This window comes from Polypterus senegalus, chromosome 7, assembly GCF_016835505.1.
Source record: "Polypterus senegalus isolate Bchr_013 chromosome 7, ASM1683550v1, whole genome shotgun sequence".
Lineage (NCBI taxonomy): Eukaryota > Metazoa > Chordata > Cladistia > Polypteriformes > Polypteridae > Polypterus > Polypterus senegalus.
Window position 1 is genome coordinate 89,686,529 of NC_053160.1, and position 27,935 is coordinate 89,714,463.

At 37.8% G+C, this 27,935-nt stretch overlaps 1 protein-coding gene across 2 annotated transcripts in view; it reads left to right on the top strand.

The window, feature by feature from the left end:
• snx2 (sorting nexin 2) overlaps nt 1-27,935 on the top strand; it is a 129,875-nt gene that overhangs the window by 55,267 nt on the left and 46,673 nt on the right. For both annotated transcript variants that reach the window (XM_039759003.1, XM_039759004.1), the window contains exons 3-6: nt 6,466-6,611; nt 24,968-25,034; nt 27,559-27,602; nt 27,716-27,857. In XM_039759003.1, coding sequence (XP_039614937.1) covers nt 6,466-6,611; nt 24,968-25,034; nt 27,559-27,602; nt 27,716-27,857 — 399 coding nt within the window. The remainder of the gene's footprint in view (nt 1-6,465; nt 6,612-24,967; nt 25,035-27,558; nt 27,603-27,715; nt 27,858-27,935) is intronic.

Here is a 27,935-nt window from a genome sequence, read left to right on the forward strand (position 1 = left end):
TCTACTCCCTCTAAGCGTCTCTTCTCAGTAGCTGGGAACATTGTCTCAAAGAAGAGAGTCAGCCTCACACCAGAGCACGTCGAAATGCTCACGTTCCTGCACTGCAATCAGGAATATATGAACTAAATCTTTTATAAACTGTACATTATTGTTTTATTTTATTTGAATTGAAGCTTTATTTAAACATATGGACTTTAAGACACACCAGTTGCCATTTTTGGTTGTTAAATGCACTTTTTTGTTTTTAAAGACTACGTGCACTTTAGTTTGTATTGTTTAATGTATTTCTTTTTTATTGTGATGGTCACACTAATATAAAAACATCTGATTATTTTCACATTCATATGTTTCACTGGTTGTTATTTTAATTTGATTATTATTAATTTTAATCGTGTTAATGCAGAGACATCAGGGTGACATTCACAGGTGGACAGACGTGAGCAGATGAGGTAAGACATGCACTGGAGCCCAGAACTGGATGTACAACCACAGGTCGCAGGCATCAGAATAGTCAGGCATGAAATAACTGTGACTAATCGGAAAACAAATTGAACGATAATTCGACTACCAAAATAATCATTAGTTGCAGCCCTAATATCGTCAATGTAGTAATTTATGTATTGTATAAAATTACAGTAATTTTCAGTAAAATACATCCATGTATTCATCTGTTCATTTTCTGAAACCATTTTTTCCCCTTGCAGGGGGAAGCAGAATTCAACATAGGATGGGACACCAGTCCATTGCAGGGAATGTTCTTGCAGACCTCCACACTCATTAATATCGGGACAATTAAGTAAATTAGCTAACATTGACATCTTTCAGATGTGGGAAGAAACCAGAGTACCAGGGGAAACCCACAAGGACTTAAGGTGAACTTGTAAATTTAACACAGAGAGTGACAAGGATCACAAAAAACAAAGTTTTTGGTTCAGTCTTTTCTCCCAGCTAACTAAGTTACACTGACCCACTCACATATCCATCTTTTGTTCTACTTGTTATTACAAAAATATATATGCAAACAATAATGATGTATATTGATCTTGTCCTGGGTTAAGTTTCTGCCAGGTATACAAAAATAATATCCCTGGATGGGGCGCCATCACTTTATAATGTCTATTCATGCAAGAGTCGCACAGACTCATACCAGCTCATTTAGATTTACCAGTTAACCTAATGTGCACTTGTTGGTGGATGTGCAAGGATTACCTAGAGAAAAATAATTAAAACATGGGTTTGTCATCAGTGAATGGGCATTAAATCAAGCCAAAGTCTCTGAAGCTGTAAGGCATCAGCACCAACCACTGTGCCACCCCGTTCAGTAAATACTTGCTAAAATGAAAATGACCACTCATATACATACACTGTATATGTTTAGTTCTGAAAATTTTCATAGAAACACGGTAGATATATAGCTACTTGACTGATAATTCACAGTAATGGGTAGTAATCTAATCATTATTCTTGGTCTCTGTAACACCAAAACTTTATGGATTGCTTAGATTTAAAATTGCATGTTCATTCTACTTTTCGGACTGTTAAAGTATGATGATGTGAAAGTGCAATGACTCCTCTATGGATACATGCTTGTTATGGTGACCATTTTGATCATTCCATTCATTTTTAAAAGGGGATGTAAAATTTTCCAAGCCCATAGAATTTATTTATTTATTAAACATGCACAAAATGTGTTAAAGTTCAAATACAGTTAAAAACGCAGCACTTTAGAAAAACAATAAATACAATAATGGTATGCCCAGTCACATTGTTAACTTACAAAAACATTTCTAACTGTGCCACTAACCTGTTCAATTAGCCCTATGTGAACAGACTAAACATATGATATGTTTTTGCCACTCTTCTGTTGTGAAAATATGGGATCAGTTTATTTTGAGGAAAAGACTGAAGGAAAGATTATGAAGTTCATTTGCTTCTTTTGTGCACTTATCCCAATGCAGGTGGTCTCCTTTCATCACTTATCCCAGCAACAGTCCATGAGAGTGTGACTAAGGAAAGGTATATTTTCGGTGGTGAGTTTGCAGTCTGGACTCATTTGTTTGGAGAACAACCACTGAATAACTGAAACACACCTAGACATAGGAAGAATAAAGACACAAAGAAAGCAATAAGTAACTTTAGTTAATGGCACAACTTGTTTAAAGAGCAGGGGAGAAAAACACTAATTTGTCACTCTCTTTCAATATTTAATTTAACCCAGATTTTTGTTCCAGGAAGAATGTTCTTAAAAACAGATCTATGATCACAATTTCATTAAACCTCCATTTATGTGTAAATGAAGTTGTAAATCCATAAATGCAGTAAGTACTTCTTTCTGTGTTTAAGTACAACTGCTTTGATCAGAGATCTTTAACTATCATTTGAACTCTGTTAGGTACCTTTGGCAATGTTATTTCATTCTTGCATCATGTGAACCATTTCACATGCATTGACCCATTCAGATTGGTTATTTATTACACTGTACAGTAGAAGTTTTACCCTGCCGCTTACTCTTTTACTAGTTAAAATATTGGCATTTGCTCTTAGTATTCTGAAGTGGTTATTTATTTATAGCTTTAACTAAAAAAAGGTATTAGTATACTGACATTGAGTGTTACCTATAACAATGTGTATTCAGTAATATTATTGATTTATTGCCTTGATTATCTAGGTATTGATTCATAAATGTTCAAAAATGATATTTAAGTCATCTCAGAACGTTAAATGAAAATGAAATCATGTCTATCAAATGAAAATGCAATTAACAAATAGTTGAACATGAACCCAGGATATGCAGACTTAAAAAGAAACTCCAATTCATAACCAACTGAACCCCACTTTATAAATCCACCCCTCTTGCACCCGCCTACAAATCTGCTATATATTGCCTTTGATTCCTGTATATTTAATCATTTTCCTCTGATGATGATACTTGGTAGGTTATCAAAAGCTCAGGAATAACAGTCTTTTAAGATATGTGATTTGTTTACTCCCTTTGTGGATTTCTAGCTATAAATATATATATGTATTTACCTGTTTCTGGAAACCCATCTATTAGAACCTAACTATCAAACACCAAATTGCAAAGAGTTCAGTTAGTTTTTTTTTGTATTTTATAGTACTAGGGGGCTCTGCCCCTGCCCGCTTTGCTCGCCCACCCCTGTGTTTGGTTTACCAGATATACAATTTAAAGAGATTGTTATTTTCATGGGAATTGTTACATATGCATTATTTTCACTTTAAAAACTTTTGTAAAAACAATACTTGTCCTTTATTTCCGGCCCCGAGCGTGGTTACATCTCTTTCTCAAAGGACGTATAACGCTGCTTGTATTGTGGTACGGCTGAACGCACACTAAGGAGATGCTGTCGGATCATCTGCTGTCATTCTGCTTGTCGTTTGTCGTTATTTTAAGAGCTGGGAGCACATGATGCGTGTCTGCCAAAAGCAATCCAACAACTGCTAGGTTAGATGTCCGTGGACTTGTTTTAAATGATGGTTTACTGCTTTGTCTCGCATGACGCTGTGAAAACAACGGCCCCAGGCGTGGTTAAATCTCTTTCTCGCTGGATGTATAACACTGCTCGTGTTGTCAAGGGGGTTGATCATTATTAAAGCCTGTACAGCTGCTGTCCTTTTTGCCCCTTCGTGTCTCTGCTGCTCACGTTTTTTAGGATGGCTGAATGCATGCAATGAGAAGTGGTTGGATCATCTGCTGCTAGCTGCGTGTTATGCTTGTTGCTTGTCATTGTTTTAATAGCTGGCAGCTAGTTAAAGTGTCTCTCGTGGGACTTCAGATTGTCTTCTGAGAAGATCACGTCTCGTCTCCCTAGTCTGCCTCCCAAAGATTTTTTTTTTATAATAGATAAAATGATATATATGTTAATTAACAGTTCAAAGAGAATAATCGTGCATATTAACATCTAGCTCTGTTTCACACTGTTATAGAGGGTGCTGTTTATTCCATTTAGATAAAGACTAGTTTTACTTTAAAGCAGGGTTGTCCAACTCTGGTCCTGGTGGCCCGCAGTGGCTGCAGGTTTTCATTCTTACCCTTTTCCTAATCAGTGCCCAGTTTTCACTGCTAATTCACTTCTTTTCCCTTCATCTTTTTAAGGATTCAGTGCTCTGAAATGATTCTTGTCTTCATGAAATGACAGCCAAACAGAAATGAGACGTGAAACGACCCGACAGACGACCAGCTAAATTGGGGCTTCAAACTCCAATCAGTTCTTAATGAGAATATGATTCTTGCTTTTAATTAAACTCGTTATTTAATTCCAGGGCTCGTTGCTGCTGTCATTTTGCCAAAGCAGACATTTCCAAAACTCTTGATTTTTTGTTTTTTTTCTAAGAAGACGTCAAAATGTTTTGGTGACCTGAGAGATCAGCCTTACTGAGACCTTCACCCTTCTTTATTTTCAGATATTGTGTGATGGGCACAGGTGAGCTGCTCATGTGGCGGCTTGTTTTGTGTCTCCTTATTGTTTGGCTGCTAATTAAGGAAAAAGAAACCAGTAAGGGGCATGAGTCAAGTTAAGTGAAACTAAGGCAAAAGAAGTTAATTAGCAACAAAAACTGGTCACTAATGACCAGTAACCGCTAACCACTAATGATGGTTAGAATGAAAACGTGCAGTCATTGCGGCCCTCCAGGACCAGAGTTCGACACCCCTGCTTTAAAGTAAAACATTAATGTAGCAGCTCATTGGTTATCTTATCTCCTCCATGCTCAACTGCAGAATTTTTCATGTCTTAATTTTAGTTGACTTTAATTTAGTTGAACTTTAACCTAGTCTGAAAATGCCTAATTATGGACATTAACCTTTTCACTATAAAGATTGATTATGACTAAAATCAAATTTGCACTTTTTTGTGAACTTTGAGTGTTGACTTTGTGTGTTTGTACTGTATGTATTTTTGGATTTTTATCTTATAAATGAACATTAAGGAAGATGCAAAGGTCTGGATCAACTGAGTAGACAAGAAAATCAGTGCTATATAAAATAAGAGGGACTGCTCTGCTTATTTCTTTCATCTTCTCTAATCTCAGATATGCTATGCAACGTAGAGGGAGTACATGTAATTTTAATAGCACCAGATTAATCATAATTGTTCTTACAGAGCTAATGATGGTACAGTTAGTCACAATAGTGCTTAAGCAAGACATCTGATCTCAGGACCTGAAAAATGCCACACCACAGCCCTGCATATGTAATACTACTGGTATGGCTCTTGTTATCCCCATTATAAATGCATGTATACACAGATGCTTTCACATGAAATGGAAACGGTTCAAAAGCTGGTGCTTATCAAATGTCTTGCTTTCACAGTTAACACCATTTGCTGTACCAGAAATGTGTGTTTAATGGAGGGGTGTCAGAAGTCTAAATGAGTTCTCTGTTATGGAATATCCCTTTACTCTTAAAATGTCATCTAATGAAAAAGCATTAAAGCCACCAAGCCAATGTACCCTTTTGGTGGCTAGTACTCCAGAAAAGAAAATAAAGGAAATTATAAAATACATTAAAAAATTTACAGTTAATGTAAACTTCTAATGACAAAAGTGTTTGTTAACATACAACAAATTGCAAAGAAAGTTTCTCTTTTGCAAAAAAAAATGTATTTTCATGTCTATCACAGCATGTCTCAGCAAAAAACCAATGAAAAGACTTAGTTGATGTAAAGAGGGTATCACTGTATCACCTATACTAAACAAACATAGATCTTTGAGTGCATAAAATTATCAACAACAACAACAACATTTAGTTATATAACACATTTTCATACAAATGGTGTAGCTGAAAGTGCTTTACAGGATGAAGTAAGAAAAAAGAAAACATATAAAAATAAAATTAGGCAATACTAATTAACATAGAATAAAAGTAATGTCTGATGGCCAGGGAGGACAGAAAAAACAAAAAACAAAAAAATTCCAGACAGAGGGAGAAAAAAATAAAATCTGCAGGGGTTCAAAGGCCACGAGACTGCCCCCAAGGCATTCTGCCTAACATAAATGATCTCAATCAGTCCTCCTGGTTTTCAGGCCCCACGTGGAAGAATTGTCCAGTGTACAAAGGGTACAGCAACAACATACTCTATGTATTGTCTTGAACATACAGTATAAATAATATGGTCCTTCTTACAGATACAGTCTACCTAGGCATGGCACAGTCCCCAGCCATAAGTATTGGCCACCAATCACTTTCCCTCATATGTAATCTAATGAATTCTTTATAGCTGAAACTGTAAAGAATATGTTTTCATATTGGAAGGGGAAGGTAACAAGGTTATAGATAAGTAATCATGTAACCTTATTTTCTTCAGTCTGTCTTAATAGGCTCACTTCTGTGGAATAATATTTGCATACCATTTTTTAAAAGAGTGGTCTGTCAAAGGATTTTGTTAGCAATAGAATTTCTCAGGTCTTGGTTATGTTTATACCTTTTTAAATGTTATGTGTTTTCAGAAGCAACAGAAGAAGTATCCTTAGATAGCCCAGAGAGAGAACCTATCCTATCAGACGAACCATCTCCCGCCATCACCCCTGTGACACCAACTGCTCTTGTGACACCAAGAATTGATCCTGTTATGTTTGAGAGGTGCAAAGAAGAGGTAATAAACATTTTATGAGTCCATATTGTTATTAGTGTCAGAGCAAGTTACAAAAGGCATGTTAGGTTAATTGGCAATGAATGAGCACTGTTGTGCGTATGTGAGTAAATGTTTCTTGCGAAAGAAAAAAAACAGAAAAACACGTATTTTAAAATGGTGCAGTAACAGCAATTTGGTACTTTTGGTACACAAAGTAAATGGTAGATTTAAAAGACCTTGTGCTTAGCTCTTTGTTCTCAGTTGCTGAGTACTCCATAAGGCCCCCTTCCCACCCGTGTTCTTTGTTACGCTTGGAGACTCCACGTGGTACATACCACCTACTTCGACACACTTTAAAATTTAAAGGGAAACCGCAGAGTGTGGCAAGGCAGGGAGGCCTGTGATTATACGGTGCAACAAGGAAGCATGAGATTGTGCATTGGGTAGGCTGGATTGACACAGGTAGGGGAGTATATGTTATTTGCTTCAGTACAGGTACTAAGCTCCAAAAGCTAGTATAAATACCTCATTCATAATTTTAGTGCTGATCTAACACTATGATAGACTGTAGTTCAAAATTGGTAATGGAATAAATTAATGGATAAATGGTCATTAAATACTGTTTTTCAGTTTCAGTATTATGACAGTCTGAAAAAAAGTGTCTAATACTGAGTTATGTCAGCCTTTGATCTAGGAAAAGAGTATAGTTTTTAGCAGGCTTTTAAACCATTTATAAGAACAACACAGAGAGGCCATTCAAACTCTGTAGGGATGGACAGCAAACAGGTGTGGGATTTAATCCCAGGACACTAATGTTGTGACTCACCATTTTACGCTGCCAATATAGTTATATGAACATGAAAGAGTTCAATGTACAACATGGATGTCCCCATATATGACAGTGTGTGGGACTGCAGGTTAAATCAAGTGCATTTGGATCCAGCAAAGCACAAACTTACCATTGTATTCGAACAATTCTCATTATATACTCAAAACAACTGCACTCACAAGCTGTAGATATGTGAATGAGCGCTCAAGTTATCAATACACTTTTACTGATACTGATTCAAAAATAGAGGTAATCTACAGCAAGGAGGTATTATACAACAGTGGATACTGCATTGATCTCAACTGCAGTCCTCTAGCATAATAGAGAGAAAAAGCAGCCAAATTCTCCATGCTTTTCTGCTCAAACAATACGTATGTCCCTGCTACATCTGTAACCAGTGAGTGAAGGGAATAGTCTCATAGTGGAGAGGTCTCAGCTTCATGCAGAATGTTGACATTCTCAATTTTCTTAAAAGGAAATACAGTTAGGACTTGGTTATTAATGTTCATACTAATGATGTTGCGCTTTAACAATGGAGCTTCTATTAAGATACATTAAATAAAAAACAATAGCGTCAGAACTACACTGTAAGTTATACAGTATTAATTTTGTTATTAATGTATTATTATTGCATTATTTCAATAATTATTATTACTTTATGTGATGTATGTATTATGCTAATGTTAGCTTAAGTTAGGTTTGCTCAAGGTAGGTTATGTCAAGTCAAGTGTATAGCTGATGTGCTATCGTGGCACAGGCACGTCCTTCTGTGCTGCTGGCATGCGGCAGGTTTTCAATGTGTGCTGCGCATGGAATGCAACAATGCAGATGTGACATTATATCCAAAGTCAACATGCTTGCTTAACAGCAAAATCAACTAATTATTCTCTGGTTGGAACCATATGCCGTCATTAAGCAAATCATGACTGTACAATAAGTTCTTTAGATGTTCAGCTAGGAACCACAGCTAATTTTATTTTATTTTATTTTTTATTTTATTTTTTTTTATTTTTTCTCCAGCCGCCTGGAGTTTTTGTTTTTCTGTCCCCCCTGGCCATTGAACCTTACTCTTATTCGATGTTAATGTTGATTTATTTTGTTTTATAATTGTGTCTTTCATTTTTCTATTCTTTAATATGTAAAGCACTTTGAGCTACTGTTTGTATGAAAATGTGCTATATAAATAAATGTTGTTGTTGTTAATTGATCATTAAGGTATTCAAGCAGGAAATAATAGTATAGTCATTGGAGCAATATTTAAAGTTAACTCAGAAAACAAAAAGATACATTTAAATATGGATGGTTTTGTGGTGCAGTAACTTTGCAATTTAGTTATATAGGGTCTTTATTTTTATGTGTACAGAGTATAGTGAAATTTTTACTTGCATGTGCTAATAAACATAAAATGTATTATAATACTGCTGTGCAAATATTTCATGCTAATATTGCAGTAGTCAGCAGATTGCCCTGAAGATGGGACAATCACACACGTGCTGTCACACATTTAAACTGAGCTCTGCATTTCACAAACCCCATGATTGTTCATGGTACACTTTTCATGGTATACCTTTCAAGCTTGCGAAAGTTCAAGAATACAGGTGGAGACTTTCAGACTTTTGGATAAATAGTATCCCCCACAAAAGATAAGAGTTCTTCAAATAATTGCAGGTAGAGGCTGTGTGTGACAGTGGCAGATGAACTAGGGTTAAGATAGATAGATAGATAGATAGATAGAGAGAGAGAGAGAGAGAGAGAGAGAGAGAGAGATTTATTTGAAGAAGATTTCATATTGTGGGAATATAGTAAGGCCTAAATCGCTATGTGAATTGTTTCATGGGAAAAGTGCATTGTCACATACACTACCATAGCTGTCCGTTTATCTGTCCAGGATTTTAAATTACCTGTAGCTCGCAAACCGTTTGAACTATTGACCTGAAATTTGGTACCTATATACTGCATGAACTCTACTGTCCACTTTAAGGGTGATAATTTTTATTACTGTTTTTATTTTTATTCCATTTTATTGTAGAATCAACTCTTGGCAGTGGCCAGCAGGGCGGCCATGCGGTGCATATCTTAAATCATTCTTGAGGCAGATTGAAGATTTAAGTACCAGCTTAAGTGAAAAAATAATTAATTGCTTGATTGATTGATAAAGTGATTAATTAATGATCATTTTTGTTTTTGGCAGTGCCAATAATTAATGAGGCAATTGGTACATCTCTAACTTTATTTTACTCAACTTTCCCTTAAGATAGGATTTTTCTGTCTGCTAATGTCTTAATGTTTTGTCTTTTGTAACTTTATTGTGACTTGTTTATTTATTTCTTGATTATACATCCTCAGAGTAAATTGTATTTTTGCATGTTTTTTGTAATTAACAGCCCTGGGTAAGAGTGAGCACTAAAATCATAATTTTGCAACTCAAAACTGTAATGTTTCCAATTTAAGAAAATATTTGTAAAAGTAAAGTTATTCCTAAACTTGTATGTGGTATCAACTAAACGACAGAAAGAAATGCTTTGGCAGGTTATCTACTAGCTATTTAGAGTTCTAATTTGTCTTGTCACATAAAGCTGTTTTTGATAACAAGTAGTTTTCTGATACTGTGGGGACTTTTGTTGTCATTGGTGTACCCTCAAGTAAAACACTTTACTTGTGGTGGAATGTAGTCGTTGAGTTTGCCAAATGGTCCATTGTTCATGGTGTTGTATTGTCTTTCTCATCTGGCTTTGGTTATAAGACAGTTTGATGTGTTTTATGCAAATTCATTGGGAAACATGTGACCTCTTCTAGGTTATTTTGATGATGATGATAATAATAATAATAATAATAATAATATGTCTTCCCAGTAGCTTTGGTGCAAGTTTGCTTTCTGCAGAAAAAATACACACTGACATGGGCAATGTGCCAATTCCAAACAGACAATGCCCAAACTTAGAGTCAAACTTGGGTTTCTGGCACTGTAAGGCAGTAGTGCCAGTGCCATACATTGTCCTATGAAAATTAAATAAAAAATATATTTACAAATACTGTACCTTATTAATTTCCTGCACTACTTAATGTGAGAAGCAAAAGATGCAAAATACTGTATGTCTCTGGAATGAGGAGAGAGTCAAACCTCTGCAAACATACAAATCAGAGAGTGATGAACTGTACTCTGAAGCAGCAGCACTGTAATATTTGAAAATTGCCTTATATGCTCATATAATGCTAATTATATGATTAAAGCTAAAATGCTTTTGCATTATTGGAAAAAATACATTTTCTTATTAAATTTATACATTTTGTTGCTAAGTTCTTTTTTACTTACACAGTTTAGACTTTATATTTCTAGTCATAATTGTAGTACAGTATTGAAGATTATACAGTACATTATTTAAAATGTACAGTATATTTATATTTCTTTATCTATACTAATAAAAGACAAAGCCCTCACTCACTCACTGACTCACTCACTGACTCATCACTAATTCTCCAACTTCCCGTGTGGGTGGAAGGCTGAAATTTGGCAGGTTCATTCCTTACAGCTTCCTTACAAAAGTTGGGCAGGTTTTATATCGAAATTCTACGCGTAATGGTCATAACTGGAAGCAGTTTTTCTCCATTTACTGTAATGGAGATGAGCTTCAACGCCGTGGGGCGGAGTTTCGTGTGACATCATCACGCCTCCCACGTAATCACGCAGTACATAGAAAACCAGGAAGACCTCAAAAAAGCGCTCAAGAAAACATGCATTATATAATTGAGAAGGCAGCGAAACAATAAGAAGCGAGCAAGTGACATATACAACTATATTCATGAGTTCTGCTACTTCGGAAACAAAGCACGATGTAAACCTACACTTTAAATTAAGTTCATAGACAGGCTACGCTGGCGCTTGTAATTTAGTGCCTGCCCATATAAGGCCGTCCGTCAGCGGCAATCCAATAGCAAACTGCCACGGGTAAATATTCACGGGTGAAGGACTGTGCTTATGGAGAGGAAGATGAGATGGTCAGGGTGGTGTTTGACACAAACTCAGCGAAACTGCGAGAGAAAGTTTTAAGTGCCAGGACTAAGGTAACATTAAATAAAGCTATGGACATAGCACGAGATGGCACCAGCACAGCTGGGAACCTTCGATACAAGTACACCGAGCGGCTCACGTGAACTGACGCGAGTGCACAGATAAAAGCAACAGTTCCAAAGAGCTGAACAAAACCAATTACACAATTGAAAAGGCAGCAAAAATATGAAGCGCCTGATAAGCATATTCATAAATGCAGCTACTGTGGAAACAAAGCACACGGTGGAAAAGTCAATGTCCCGCTAAAGGAAGACAGTGTAAAAACCCGTGCATGCAGTGTGTCAGGTCTCAGATAAAGAAGAAGACGAGCTGTTTATTGATGCAGTAAGAAACGAATCGATGAATGAAACCTGTCATCTTTACAACGATTGACAAACACGGAATGTAACTTGAACACAACACATCCTACAAATACTAACCTGATTGAAAGAAATAATGATAATCAAATCCTTGATGACAGCAACACTCAGTAACACTCACAAAACAAATACTGTATATTGACAGTCATGTTACGTTATTTTTAAAATGTTCCCTTTTCTTTTTCTACCTTTTTAACACACTACTTCTCGCTGCGATACGCTGGTATATATATATGTATATATATATACCGATCTACATACTCGAATAATGGATACTTTATTCGCCATCAATGATTGTTTTGGTAAAGCCATACTCAGTGTATTCATTAGATGAACGGTAAAAAGTAAGAGTGACGGGAGGATGACTCATTGAGGCATGCACGCTGTAGTGCGCCAACTCTATCTGAATTGCGCGTCACATTTGAAAAATATATCTTTTCAAGTTCTATTTAGTCCATATGTGTCAAACTCAAGAGCCAAGGCCACATCCGCCCGGCGTAATTATATCCGCCCGCGAGATCATTTTATATACTGTATTATTGTTATTAAAGCCCGGTATATGAAGCGCTGGTAACACAATAAACTACAGATCCCATAATGCAGCGCTTCAGCTGCCTTGTCAACACTTACCGCGTTAATCAAGTCTACCTTATGATGCTGCAAGTTATTGCGAAGCTAGAGTTATTGCGCACTGAGTTTGCACGGCGCTTTGGTGACTTTGAAGAACAAAAAAAGTCCGTCTACATGCGGCTCGAACCTTGTGCATGTTTGGTAGCACATATCTGTGTGAGAAGCTCTTCTCAGTGATAAAGACTAACAAAACAGCACACAGGAGTCGCCTCACTGATGAGCACCTGCAATCCATCCTGAGAATCTCCACAACACAGAACCTCACACCAAACAGAAACAAACTTGTGGCCAAAAAGAGAATGCCAGGCGTCCAGCTCTAAAATGACATATGAGCAAAGACAACTGAATGATTTGATTTGTTATTGCACGTAAGAGCGGAGTCAACTGTTTTAACAAACAGCGATTGCACTGATACGAAATAGCTGTGTGTGTATATATGTAGATATGTATGTATATGTATATATATGTTTATATATGTGTGTGTGTATGTATGTATATATATATATATATATGTATTTGTGTGTATATATGTGTGTGTATGTATGTATATGTGTGTATATATGTGTGTGTATATATGTAGATATATATGTATGTATATATGTGTATATGTATAGATATGTATATATATATATATATATATATGTTTATGTGTGTGTGTGTAAATATATATATATATATATCATCACTCACAACAGTGACAAAACAATTACATTGACAATCAGGTTACGTTATTTTCAAAATGTTTCCTTTTCTTTTCATTGCTTCTTTAACACACTATCTCTGGCTGCATGGCGGGTATTTTGCTAGTTATATATATTTTAGAAGCTTGGCACCATGACAAAACAAATGAATGCAGTAATCAGTTTGTCAACACAGCTACAGGATTCAGTAATCAATACTCAGCCAATAGTTCCCCTTCAACCACCAATCTATCAAGCATCTCAGTTGTAGTTGCAGAATGCTTGGAAGAGAAGGTCTTTTTTGTCAAAACAGAAACTTTTTATAATAAAAGTTTAATTTTTTAAAAGATTTTTTTAAAAGGTTTGGCATGGTGCTGTATATTTTGCAGGGGGGAAGCTTACAATGGGTGGTAGAAGGATAAGGCAATTAAAGAATAATAGTCCTTAGCTTGTTTTTTTATAGCCAGATTAACTTCTTAAAATGAATAGCTGTTAAAGGCACAGGAACGCCTTTTAAAGTTAAAATAAAAAGTAAAATGTGGTCAAATAAACAATGCAATTATACAACCATTCTTTTATTTGCTTCTCTGTCTTTAAGGTGGACTAGATGATTCACCATGACTTCTGGTTGAAGAGCACAAATCTCATAGTATTTGATGGTGTCAAATTTTGCATTAGGAATTGCAGGGGGTGATTGATTACAAGCTTTCTTCATGACGTCTCATCATGGTATTATATCGTGGATTTTGCCATTAGAGCACTGCCTCATTGTAGTAGCCAGCCAACATGGAGCACAACCAATTAACCTGTAATCATGGGCCATCTTTTTCTTTTTCCAGTCTTAGAATAGACCCCTCTGCTGCATTTAGAGAGTCCTAAACAGTCACTTTCCTTCTTTTCTTTGTAGCCACCACTGTGTTTCACTGTCTGTGAGCCAGGTGTCCACTGAACTACTAGCTGAGCATTCACTGACTATTGATAACTTTGAAGTTGCTATGAGAAAGACAAACCAGTTTGGATTTATTGTTGCATGATGCAGAGAGTTGTAGAGTCTGTTGTGAGCAATATTACTGAGTCAACTGATGGATGTACACCATTTAACGATTATATAAATCATAGGAGAATATCTTTAGGGTGATGTTGGGCAAACTACAGCATTCCAGCTGAAAACTTAAATATCTGTTTGGATGTTTGCTGGAAACAAGATTATGTCATTGTAATACCAAACAATAAGTAAAATGCTTGTTATAGTACATGTAAAATACATATGTATGTGCATGAATACAAGCTGAATCTTTATTCAAGTTAAATACCAAAAATAGAGCATATACTGTATTTCTGTAGAGGATTTCAAACCAGTAATTATTTTGAAGTAATAATTATCTGTTGAGAAGCTCATTTTTTAACAGTTTGTGTGAAGGTTTTTAGTTTTTGCCCTCTCTTTTGTTTGAGCATTGATTATGTGTCTGTTTATGGTTAGGTTGTGTTGAACTGGTGAAAGGTGAAATGCTACAGTGATTAATTTTCTGCCACAAACTTTTTTAGCTGTCCTCTATTACCTAAATGCAAACAAAAATAAAATATGATGTATAGTGTCAGCTGTCTGCTACCATTTATTATCTAGAAAATTAAATTGAAGTGAATATAAAGGAAAACTTGTGATTACGTTTCTCTGCTATTTCGTATGCTTATGCAGTAAAATGTTTTTGGGCACATGCACAACCCCATCCTAAAAAACACAGCTCTTAGAATCAGTTATTGTCACATTTCCTTTACCTCAAACAAAGTCAGTTGCCGAATATTCCAGTCCCTGAAGTCCAGGTTTGAAATTCCATCCTGTACATTTTTTTCCTTTTCTTCTTAAAACTTTTAATGTTTCCCTGTCTTCTCCTCTTCCTTCCCATCCATTTTACAATTCTTGTAACTCTCTCTTCCCTATCTTGAGAACAGTGGCACCTCTATATGTTAATCTGAGCAAGAGTTCTTATCGCCCTCTATTAATTCCCTCTGTTTGGCAGTGGTATATTCTCTCAAACCTATTTTCTGCTGTTCCGTTTACTTCCTAGTTTCTGCTTGAGTATTTCTTTTTGTTCCCTCTCATTCATCAGGACAAATTTGTTGTGGTTTGGATGGGAAGTTATTGTTATGATTTTTTTTATCTTATTAGAAACCTGCTGAGTGTTTTTTTGTGGATGAAGTGAACATATTCCCTTAAGAATATGACATTCTGTGAAGCCATTTAAAATCCCTGCCTTATATCCATATGTGTTGTCAAAAAGAACTGCAGATTGCTTGAACTTTTGAATTATAGGGGGGAGCTCTTTACCACGTTTTATTTTGTGCTCATAAGAATTTCTTATAAACTGTTTAAAATCATTTCAGTATTTTTTGTCTGGTGCACTCTGACTAACCAGTACAAGAAAAGCACCACATATGATATACCGTTTGACTTGTCTTATAGTCTAGATATGAAATACTTAGAGATTCTTGGCCCTCTAGTCCCGTGAAACAATAATTTATAGGCCATTTTTTGACCATATTTTATGGAAGAAACTACATAGTTATGATAAAGATTAAACCAATAGGAATCTTCAGCAAAAATGATCAGAAGGACTTGAAATTGTGCATGCCACATCAACTGACCCAAGGGGTTCACCACCCCAATGGATTACGAGGGGTTGGAGTTACTGTTTTTTGCAAAACTTTGAAGACATGGGGATCATTAATATAGACATGTGTAGTGTTGTTTTATGCTATTTTGAGGTTGCTGATCAGAAATATAGAGTTTTTGATAAGAATCACTTCCAGATGGTTAAAAATGACAAATTTCAAACAGAAACATGTGGTGTATCATTTTAGACTGTTTCAAGGTCAGTTATTATGAATATGATGGGTTTTTTTATTGTTTTCTATTACAATGACGAATATGTATTTATACATATTTGATGCAGTAAATTAAGTTTCTTATAAGCAGGGCTGTGGAGTTGGTAGATAAATTCTTTGACTCCGACTCCTTAGTTTCCGTACTTGACTCCGACTCTGACTCCCTGACTCCGACTCCTCTGTATTTAATATGCTAATGTATGTTCCATGTTGATTGAAGGAAGTCAACATACACGTCATTTAACCACATACCTACTGGCTAGGAAGATGACTCTCTATCGTATTGGCCAGTTAAACAAAAACAAAAATATGAAAACAATAGTTAAACAAAAATAGATAAAATAGATATGAAAACAATAGATAGATAGATAGATAGATAGATAGATAGATAGATAGATAGATAGATAGATACTTTATTAATCCCAAGGGGAAATTCACATAATCCAGCAGCAGTATACTGATACAAAGAAACAATATTAAATTAAATAGTAATAAAAATGAAAAGAATTAAAATAAAATTAATGTTCGCATTTACTCCCCCTGGTGGAATTGAGGAGTCGCATAGTGTGGGGGAGGAACGATCTCTTTAGTCTGTCAGTGGAACAGGACAGTGACAAAAGTCTGTCACTGAAGCTACTCCTCTGTCTGGAGATGACACTGTTAAGTGGATGCAGTGGATTCTTCATGATTGACAGGAGTTTGCTTAATGCCCGTCGCTCTGCCACAGATGTTAAACTGTCCAACTTTAATCCTACAATGGAGCCTGCCTTCTTAACAAGTTTGTCCAGGCGTGAGGCGTCTTTCATCTTTATGCTGCCACCCCAGCACACCACCGCGTAGAAGAGGGCACTCGCCACAACCGTCTGGTAGAACATCTGCAGCATCTTACTGCAGATGTTGAAGGATGCCAACCTTCTCAGAAAGTATATTCTGCTCTGAGCTTTCTTACATAGAGCATCAGTATTGGCAGTCCAGTCCAATTTGTCATCCAGCTGCACTCCCAGATATTTATAGGTATGCACCCTCTGCACACAGTCACCTCTGATGATCACAGGGTCCATGAGGGGCCTGGGCCTCCTAAAATCCACCAAAATAAGGTTTTATTATTTCAACACTGACTTGGGTGGGTGGCATTGCTGTTACAATTCTAGCCGCATCACTAATAATCTCCGGATCAACAAGGATGGCTTCTTCTACAGTCAGTTTTGACTCTATAAATTCTGTCCATACATCAGACGTGTTGATGACTGGTGCCTTCCTGCTGTGATAGCGTGTACAGTGCTGTGCAGAAGAGTTCATCTTAATCTTTTGTCTTCACCCTTCAACAATGTCTCTGAAACACAAATCTGATGCAAGTGCTGGTGATACAGTAAAGAAGAGAAAAACCATCACCATTGAAAATAAAGTAGAAATAATAAAAAGGTCAGAAAGAGGTGAAACTCCATCATTCATTGGCAAAGCACTTGGTTACAGTCGGTCAACAATAGCATTTATTAAAATAATGTACCTGTTCTGACTTACATACAAATTCAACTTAAGTACAAACCTATAGTCCCTATCTCGTACGAAACCTGGGGACTGCCTGTACTTAATTCTGACTGTTGTTAGTTAAATGGGACATTTGAACTTGCTGTATTTTTTTTCATTATAATTTGGATTTATTAGGAGTCAGAGTCGATACATTTTTGCCGACTCCGACTCCAGGTACCCAAAATTGTCTCTGACTCCTTAACTCTGACTCTTACTCCACAGCCCTGCTTATAAGCAGCCTGAATTAGGGTGGCTTAAGATAATTCAGACTTTACAGGACTGTAGATGCATTTATGTGGTGAGATCATTTCTGTCTTCCCTATGACTCATAATGAGATAAGCCATTTCAGAAATAATTGAATTGGTAAATTCCATCCATCCCCTTCCACTTATCCGAGATCGGATCACAGGGGCAGCAGCTTGAGCAGAGATGCCCAGACTTCCCTCTCCCCGGCCACTTCTTCCAACTCTTCCGGGGGAATCCCAAGGCGTTCCTAGGCTAGCCAAGAGACATAGTCCCTCCACCGTGTCCTTGGTCTTCCCCAGGGCTTCCTTCCGGTTAGACGTGCCCGGAACACCTCACCAGGGAGGCGTCCAGGAGGCATCCTGATCAGATGCCCGAGCCACCTCATCTGACTCCTCTCAATGCGGAGGAGCAGCGGCTCTACTCTGAGCTCCTCCCGGATGACTGTGCTTCTCACCCTATGTTTAAGGGATAGCCCAGACACCCTGAGAAGGAAACTTATTTCAGCCGTTTGTATTCATGATCTCGTTCTTTCGGTCACTACCCACAGCTCATGACCAAAGTTGAGGGTAGGAACATAGATTGACTGGTAAATTGAGAGCTTTCCCTTACGGCTCAGCTCCTTTACCACCACAACAGACCGATGTAGAGCCCGCATCACTGAGGACGCTGCACCCATCCACCTCTCTATCTCCCACTCCATTCTTTCCTCACTCGTGAACAAGACCCCAAGATACTTGAACTCCTCCACTTGGGGCAGGATCTCGTTCCCAAACCTGAGAGGACACTGAGGACCATGATCTTGGATTTGGAGGTGCTGATTCCCATCTTAGCCGCTTCACACTGATCCAGAGAGAGCTGAAGGTCTGATGAAGCAAACAGATAACATCATCTGCAAAAAGCAGTGACCCAATCCTGAGCCTACCAAACCAGACCTCGTCAACACCCTGGCTGCACCTAGAAATTCTGTCTATAAAAGTTATGAACAGAATCGGTGACAAAGGGCAGCCCTGGCGGAGTCCAACTCTCACCAGAAATGGGTTTGACTTACTGCCGGCAATGCGGACCAAGCTCTGACACCCGTTGTATCAGGGGGCCCGGTACCCCATACTCTCAGAGCACCACCCACAGGGACATGGTCGAATGCCTTTTCCAAGTCCACAAAACACATGTAGACTGGTTGGGCAAACTCTCATGCACCCTCCAGGACCCTGGTGTAGAGCTGGTCCACTGTTCTGCGACTAATACAAAAACCACACTGTTCCTCCTGAATCAGAGGTTTGACTATCTGACGAACCCTCCTCTCCAGGACCCCTGAATAGACTTTTCCAGGGAGGCTGAGCAGTGTTATACCTCTGTAGTTGGAACAAACCCTCCGGTCCCCCTTTTTAAAGAGGGGGACCACCACCCAGGTCTGCCAATTCAGAGGCAATGTCCCAGATGTCCATGCGATGTTGCAGAGGCGTGTCAACCAAGACAGTCCTTCAACATCCAAAGTCTCGAGGAACTCCGGTCGTATCTCATCCACCCCCGGGGCCCTGCCACCAAGGAGTTTTTTGACCACCTCAGTGACCTTAGTCCCAGAGATGGGAGAGCCCACCTCCGAGTCCCCAGGCTCTGCTTCCTTGTTGCATGGCATTTTAGTAGGATTGAGGAGGTCTACGAAGTACTCCCCCCACTAACCCACAAAGTCTTGAGTCGAGGTCAGCAGCACACCATCCCCACCATATACAGTGCTGACACTGCACTGCTTCCCCCTCCTGAGACACCGGATGGTGGAACAGAATCTCCTCAAAGCCGTCCAGAAGTCGTTGTCCATGGCATCCCCAAACTCCTCCCACGCCCGAGTTTTTGCCTCAGCAACCACCGAAGCTGCATTCCGCTTGGTCTGCAGGTACCTATTAGCTGCCTCCTTCTTCAGCTTGACGGCATCCCTCCCCCGGCCCGCCGGTGTCGACCAACGGGTTTAGGGATTGCCGACACGACAGGCACCGACCACCTAGCAGCCACAGCTCCGGTCAGCTGCCTCAACAATAGAGGCACGGAACATGGCCCATTTGGACTCAATGTCCTCCACTTCCCTCGGGGTGTGGTCGAGGTTGGAGTTGAACCTACTTCTGACAGAAGACTCTGAAGGCGTTCCCAGCAGACCCTCACAATACGTTTGGGCCTACCTGGCTTGACCTTCATCCTCCCCCACCATCGAAGCCAACTCACCACCAGGTGGTGATCAGTTGACAGCTCCGCCTCTCTCTTCACCTGAGTGTCCAAGACATGTGGCCACAAGTCCGACCACATGACCATGAAGTCAATCATCGAACTGAGGCCTAGGGTGTCCTGGTGCCAGGTGCTCATATGAACACCCCTATGCTTGAACACGTTGTTCGTTATGGACAATCCGTGACGAGCACAGAAGTCCAATAAAAAAAACAACCCTCGGGTTCAATCACGCACTTCCAGGTCTCACTGTCATTGCCCATGTAAGCATTGAAGTCTCCCAGCAGAACGAGGTAGTCCCCAGAAGGTATGCCCTCTAGCACACCCTCCAGGGACTCCAAAAAGGGTGGGTACTCCAGACTGCCATTTGGCACATACACACAAACAACAGTTAGGACCCTTCCCTCCACCTGAAGTCGGAGGGAGGCTGCCCTCTCATCTACTGGGGTAAACCCCAATGAACAGGCTCCAAGTTGGGGGGCAATAAGTATGCCCACATCCGGCTTGGCGCCTCTCACTGGGGGCAACTCCAGAGTGGTAGAGAGTCCAGCCCCTCTCAAGGAGATTGGTTCTAAAGTCCAAGCTGTGCTTCGAGGTGAGCCAGATTATATCTAGCCGGAACCTCTCGGCACTAGCTCAGGCTCTTTCCCCTTCAGAGAGGTGACATTCCACGTCCCAAGAGCCAGCTTCTGTAGCCGAGGATTGTACCGCCAAGGTCCTTGCCTTCGGCCACCACCCAACTCACACTGCACCCAACCTCCTTGGCCCCTCCTACAGGTGGTGAGCCCATGGGAAGGGGGACCCATGTTGCCTCTTTGAGCAGTGCCCGGCTGAGCCCCATGGGTGCAGGTCAGGCCACCAGGCGCTCGCCATCGAGCTCCACCTCCAGGCCTGGCTTCAGAGGGGGGCCCCAGTGACTCGCGTGCGGGCGAGGGAAAACGCGCTCCAAAGTTTTTATTCTTCATGGTAGGTTTCCTGAATTGGTAAATTGCTTTAATTTGTTCTTTTTTACTTTGACATAAGTTTTGAACAAAATATTTTTTTTCACCTCAAAATAGAATAAACTATTAATTGTAATTTGTAACATCAAGCTAGCACTCTCATTTGCCATATAGTGGCTAATTAAATTATTTTCACATTGTTGAATCGTTGCTGATATTTAACAGATTTCCACTGCTAAATAGAACTAAACACACTTGACATTTTATTTTTTATTTTGCCGTCCTTTTTGTATTTGTTTCTAATTTCACATTCTAAAACACTTTCACCACAAATAAAAAATCAGAAAGTTTTTGATAATAATAGTTAATTTTTGTATTTGCTGACAACAAATGTATGTACTGTATTTTGCTAGAACCCTCACGTAATGCTGCATAATGCATTTTTTAAACAACTGTAAAACTGAGATAAAGCTGAAGTAGTAGTAGCTTTAAAAAGAATGAAAAGCTATTCTTGAGCATGCAAAAATAAATCAAACTTGAAATTTATATTTTCCACATGACCAGATAGCATATTTTTCAATTGTTAGGAGAAGCCAGAGTCTCCAAAAGAAAACTACATGAATTCAGGGAGCATGAACCCCAGAACAGAATCATACCTGAGCCTATATATTGTGGAAAAGCAATGCTTTATACTACTACTAGCAAAATACCCGCGCTTCGCAGCGGAGAAGTAGTGTGTTAAAGAAGCAATGAAAAGAAAAGGAAACATTTTGAAAATAACGTAACATGATTGTCAATGTAATTGTTTTGTCACTGTTGTGAGTGATGAGTGTTGTTGTCATATATATATATTTACACACACACACATAAACATATATATATACATATCTATACATATACACATATATACATACATATATATATACATACACACACACATATATAAACATATATATACATATACATACATATCTACATATATACACACACAGCTATTTCGTATCAGTGCAATACGCTGCTTGTTAAAACGGATAACTCCCGCTCTTACGTGCAAGTCTGCGTGGATATTACGAACTATCGTATTTGTTCAAGTTGTATTTAAATTTTAAATAGAAGGAATTTTTATTTAGTCGACAGAAATATCTTTGGTAGGAATGGTAAAAACAGACAGGAATATTATTCCTAAATAAATCAACTCAAACCTTAAACAACTTATAATATTTTGCTCTCCATAAAAATATATCCTGTCTAAATTATACAAGTTAGAAATAAAGTAAACATTAAAAGAACAAACATTCAAATTTCTTTACTCTTATGTAATTTTATATAAAAATAAACTTAGATTTTAAATATCCCAAAAGATTTTGCTCTCCATAAAAATATATCCTGTCAAAATTATACAAATTCAAATATGAACATGCTGCATAACAAAACCTGGAAATATAAATAAAATGTGTTCCTTTCAGCAATAACAAATCAAATCATTCAGTTGTCTTTGCTCATATGTCATTTTAGAGCTGGACGCCTGGCATCTTTTTTGGCCACAGGTTCGTTTCTGTTTGGTGTGAGGTTCTGTGTTGTGGAGATTCTCAGGATGGATTGCAGGTGCTCATCAGTGAGGCGACTCCTGTGTGCTGTTTTGTTAGTCTTTATCACTGAGAAGAGCTTCTCACACAGATATGTGCTACCAAACATGCACAAGGTTCGAGCCGCATGTAGACGGACTTTTTGTTCTTCAAAGTCACCAAAGCGCCGTGCAAACTCAGTGCGCTCAGTTTATCAGCAAAGTGCGATTTGGGAACACCGTAGTGACGACTTGGTTTAACATTACTTGGCAACAGGGAAAGTGGGAAAGTTGCACTGGTGCATTTGTGTCTCCCATAAAAGCAGCTTCACTTGAAATCACTTTGTGATTGTGCACGGGTAAAACGTCCGCTGAAGTGTCAGATTCTTATTTAATTATTCTGCTTTCTGTATCTTCTGCATTGCATTCAGGTTACCCTGATGTTTTGTCTCATAGTGCCGTCTTAGATTAAATTCTGTAATTACAGCCACATTAGCTCCACAAATGAGACACACGGGTTCAGTAAACATATACTCAGCCTCCCATCGGTTTTAAAGGCTCTATTTTCAGAATCAACTTTTCTCCAGCATCGTGTGAGCTAGCTTCGCAATAACTTGCAGCATCATAAGCTAGACTTGATTAACGCGTAAGTGTTCGCAAGGCAGCTGAAGCGCTGCATTATGGGATCTGTAGTTTATTGTGTTACCAGCGCTTCATATACCTGGGCCATTAATAACAATAATACAGTATATAAAATGATCTCGGGGCGGATATAATTACGCCGGGCGGATGTGGCCCTGGCCCTTGAGTTTGACACATATGGACTAAATAGAACTTGAAAAGATATATTTTTTCAAATGTGATCGCAATTCAGATAGAGTTGACGCAAGACTACAGCCTGCATCCTCCCCTCGCTCTTACTTTTTTACCGTTCATCTAATGAATACACTGAGTATGGCTTTACCAAAACAATCATTGATGGCGAATAAAGTATCCATTATTCGAGTATGTAGATCGGAATATATATATACATATATATATACCCGCGTATCGCAGCGAGAAGTAGTGTGTTAAAAAGCTAGAAAAGAAAAGGGAACATTTTAAAAATAACGTAACATGACTGTCAATATACAGTATTTGTTTTGTGAGTGTTACTGAGTGTTGCTGTCATCAAGGATTTGATTATCATTATTTCTTTCAATCAGGTCGTATTTGTAGGATGTGTTGTGTTCAAGTTACATTCCGTGTTTGTCAATCGTTGTAAAGATGACAGGTTTCATTCATCGATTCGTTTCTTACTGCATCAATAAACAGCTCGTCTTCTTCTTTATCTGAGACCTGACACACTGCATGCACGGTTTTTTTACACTGTCTTCCTTTAGCGGGACATTGACTTTTTCCACCGTGTGCTTTGTTTCCGCAGTAGCTGGATTTATGAATATGCTTGTATGTATCAGGCGCTTCATATTTTTGCTGCCTTTTCAATTGTGTAATTGGTTTTGTTCAGCTCTTTGGAACTGTTGCCTTTTATCTGTGCACTGCGTCAGTTCACGTGAGCCTCGGTGTACATGCATCGAAGGTTCCCAGCTGTGCTGGTGCCATCTCGTGCTATGTCCATGGCTGTATTTAATGTTACCTTAGTCCTGGCACTTAAAACTTTCTCTCGCAGTTTCGCTGAGTTTGTGTCAAACACCACCCTGACCATCTCATCTTCCTCTCCATAAGCACAGTCCTTCACCCGTGAATATTTAGTGGGAGTTTGCTATTGGATTGCCGCTGACGGACGGCCTTATATGGGCAGGCACTAAATTACAAGCGCCAGCGCAGCCTGTCTATGAACTTAATTTAAAGTGTAGGTTTACATCGTGCTTTGTTTCAGTAGCAGAACTCATGAATATGGTTGTATATGTCACTTTCGCTTCGCTTCTTATTGTTTCGCTGCCTTCTCAATTATATAATGCATGTTTTCTTCAGCGCTTTTGGAGCTCTTCCTGATTTTCTATGTACTGTGTGATTACGTGGGAGGCGTGATGATGTCACACGAAACTCCGCCCCCACGGCGTTCAAGCTCATCTCCATTACAGTAAATGGAGAAAAACAGCTTCCAGTTATGACCATTACGCGTAGAATTTCGATATAAAACCTGCCCAACTTTTGTAAGGAAGCTGTAAGGAATGAACCTGCCAAATTTCAGCCTTCCACCCACACGGGAAGTTGAAGAATTAGTGATGAGTCAGTGAGTGAGTGAGTGAGGGCTTTGCCTTTTATTAGTATAGATACCTTTCTAATTATTATTTAGGTTTAGTTAGCAATGTAAACATTACATTGTAAATGTATCCCTCACAATGTTTTTACTATTTTTAATTTGAAACTAACCAGAGGTTTTAAATTTTGTATTTATTTATTTATTTATTTGTCTGTTTGTTTATAGCTGGAGGAGGAGGCTAATGGAGACTCATTCGACATAGACATTTCTGTCTCTGACCCAGAAAAAGTTGGTAAGGCTTAAAAAAAATACCATGATGAATTACATTTTTCAAGGATCTGGTATTTTCTTCTGTGCTAAGTATGATGACTGGCAAGGCCACAACTATATATTATCACCTTTATGTCCTGAATAAAGTTGTCTTGCCATAGTAGAATATACAATACAGGTTTGAGTAGTGAAAGCTGGTGCTTGAAATTAATTTCTGAACTAAAACTTGGTTATTTGAATTATATATAAATTTGCAGTTGACTGACTTAAAATATAGTTAGTAATAGATACTTAACCTGTAATTTGCAATACATTATGAAAAATATGTTTGTGGACTTTAGGAATAGTTTGTGAGCAAACCTTAAACCCATATACACATAGTACAAAACAGAATCAAATAAAATGTGATGAAAATAACAAAAGTTTCTACAGAGGATGACAAAAATGCAAACACTGGGGAAAAATAACAAGGCTTCCCTCCACAGTTACAGTCCCTTTCCACAAGTACAACGTCCTCTCCCTGAACATCTTTCTCAAAGACTACATCTTCCACCACTCTGGCTTTCCTTCATCCCTGTTACATCTGACACATTATCAAGTGCTGACTCTTAATTCTGAGCTTCATGTCCAAGGAAGAGTAAGGCCTTTTTAAAAAAAGACCATAGTAGTTTCTGGGCACCTTATAAGTACATTTGGGATATCTGTTGGTAACATAAACCTGTTTCATCACCATGGTAAGAGCAGGGCCAATTCTTCTCCACAGAACTCTATAAGAGCTGTGATATACTGCCCTCTAGTAACTCGGGGAAGTGAAAGTAAGATTAATAAGATGTGCAATATGATTTAACAAAATTTCTCCTATTTAAAAAAAGGTCTTGTGTAGGTCAACTTTATAATGGTAGTGCCTCCTGTTAGTCTGATACAGTGTCACTGCCCTTGAGTCCTTTACAATATATTTAATTAAGCACGCAACATATATTGGGGTATAGAATTTCACGGGACCCAACATTAAAATTTTATCCTAATAAATAGGTGACAGTTTAACCATATTGTTATTTTTTACTATTGTGTATAATTAATTGCAATATATTGTAATTTATTGTTCCCCTTTTATTTGACTGAAGTTATAGCTGAAAACATATCCCTGCAGGGGAATATGTTCAATCGCTTGAACCCACATTATCCCACTAAATCTTTTTTAATTGTACTTGTCCTCATTTGCAAATGAAAATTCTGGAGTACTTGACTGCATTATTTCTCCACCTCAAATGTGTATTATTAAAATCCCCCTGGGTGTTTTCATTTATTATCAGTAAGTTTGAAATTTACATGACTAATACTTTGTTAAAACCCTTACAACAGAATACATTTTGTTGCCACTTTGAGTCATGTGACTTGGTTTAAATTTAGGATCTGAAAATAACAATTTTATCCTGGACAGAGCTAAAATTGAAACTGAGAATATTTTAATACTTAAATACTGGTTTTCCTTTTAGGCAGAGCTGAAATTCATGCAACTGTTATTACTGGAGGAAACTAAAAATATATTAAAACTTCTCCATGTGTATTATGCTTGCTATTTCACTTTCTGGAAGGGTGGAGTTTGGAGGAGAGAAGGGAACTGAGCTCTTACCTCTGGCTATGTGTTCTTGTTCTGCTTATGGGCATGTGTTCAGAAAACTGTAAAATGATAAATGAAACTTTAATAACTGGAGGTAATATGACTTTGTTATTTCCATATATGGAGAAAACAAGGACCGTCACAAATAATGTGATGACTTTTCTTATTTAGGGTGGATGTTGTTTGCAATTGGGTATCTTTGAGTTTTTGCAAAAATTTCCTTTATTTCTTTTATATATATATATATATAGCAAAAATGCAGTGGTAGTGTTTTTTAATATCTGAAAAGTGATTTTAATATTCATTTTTATTTCATGTGAATTGGGCATCCAGTAAGAAAATGTACAAGAATTTCATATTTTGATGCATCTTTACTTTAATAGAAATAGACAATATAACTCTTAGATCAAGTTTTATTATTGTACTAGACAATAATATACTGTTTGTATTATAAAGATTATAATCTACTGTATTAGAGGCATAAAATAAACATTTTAAAATCCCACAGAATTTTGAATAAAACAGACTTGAACAAAAAGGTTCCTTCTGTAATACATGAAAACATCTCATTATAGTCCAGCCAGGTTTGCTGTAAAATCAGTATGATTCCCTAAGTCAGTTCTTTACATTTAAGAAACACTGGCACATTAGGGGGTTTCCAAGAATAGGGACTTGGTGTACCAACATTTTGTGTTCTTGTACTTTTATTATTACTGAAGCTTTCCAGTTATTTTCACACATATTTTAGAAGAGTAGAGCTATTAAGTGTCTTTACTTTCTTTACAGAACCATATAGTATTAGTTCTCTTCACATAACAGAGCTGATTGTCTTAAAAACTGAACACATTCTGACTGAATTAGGTTTCATTTCTGCTTCCATATTGTTTTGTGTGTTACAGTTCTCTCTTTTTTACTTTTGATTAAGGGGAAGGAATGAATGCATATATGGCCTACAAAGTAACAACAAAGGTATTTCAATGTTCTCATTTTAAATTTATTTTGCAGATTTCCTTGACATTTCAAATAAGAAATCAACTAAATACATTTTCGGTGGTTCTGAATTGTTTTTTTTTTCTTTTTAGACTTCTCTTTCCATCTTCAACAAGAAGGAATTTTCTGTAAAAAGAAGATTTAGTGACTTTCTGGGTTTACACAGCAAACTTGCCTCAAAATACATGCACATAGGATATATAGTTCCTCCAGCTCCAGAGAAAAGTATTGTTGGTAAGAAAGATTTAAATAGGTTTATATATAAATTAAATTATCTCTGTTTTTTCAGTTATTGCAAATAATCTTTTTTTT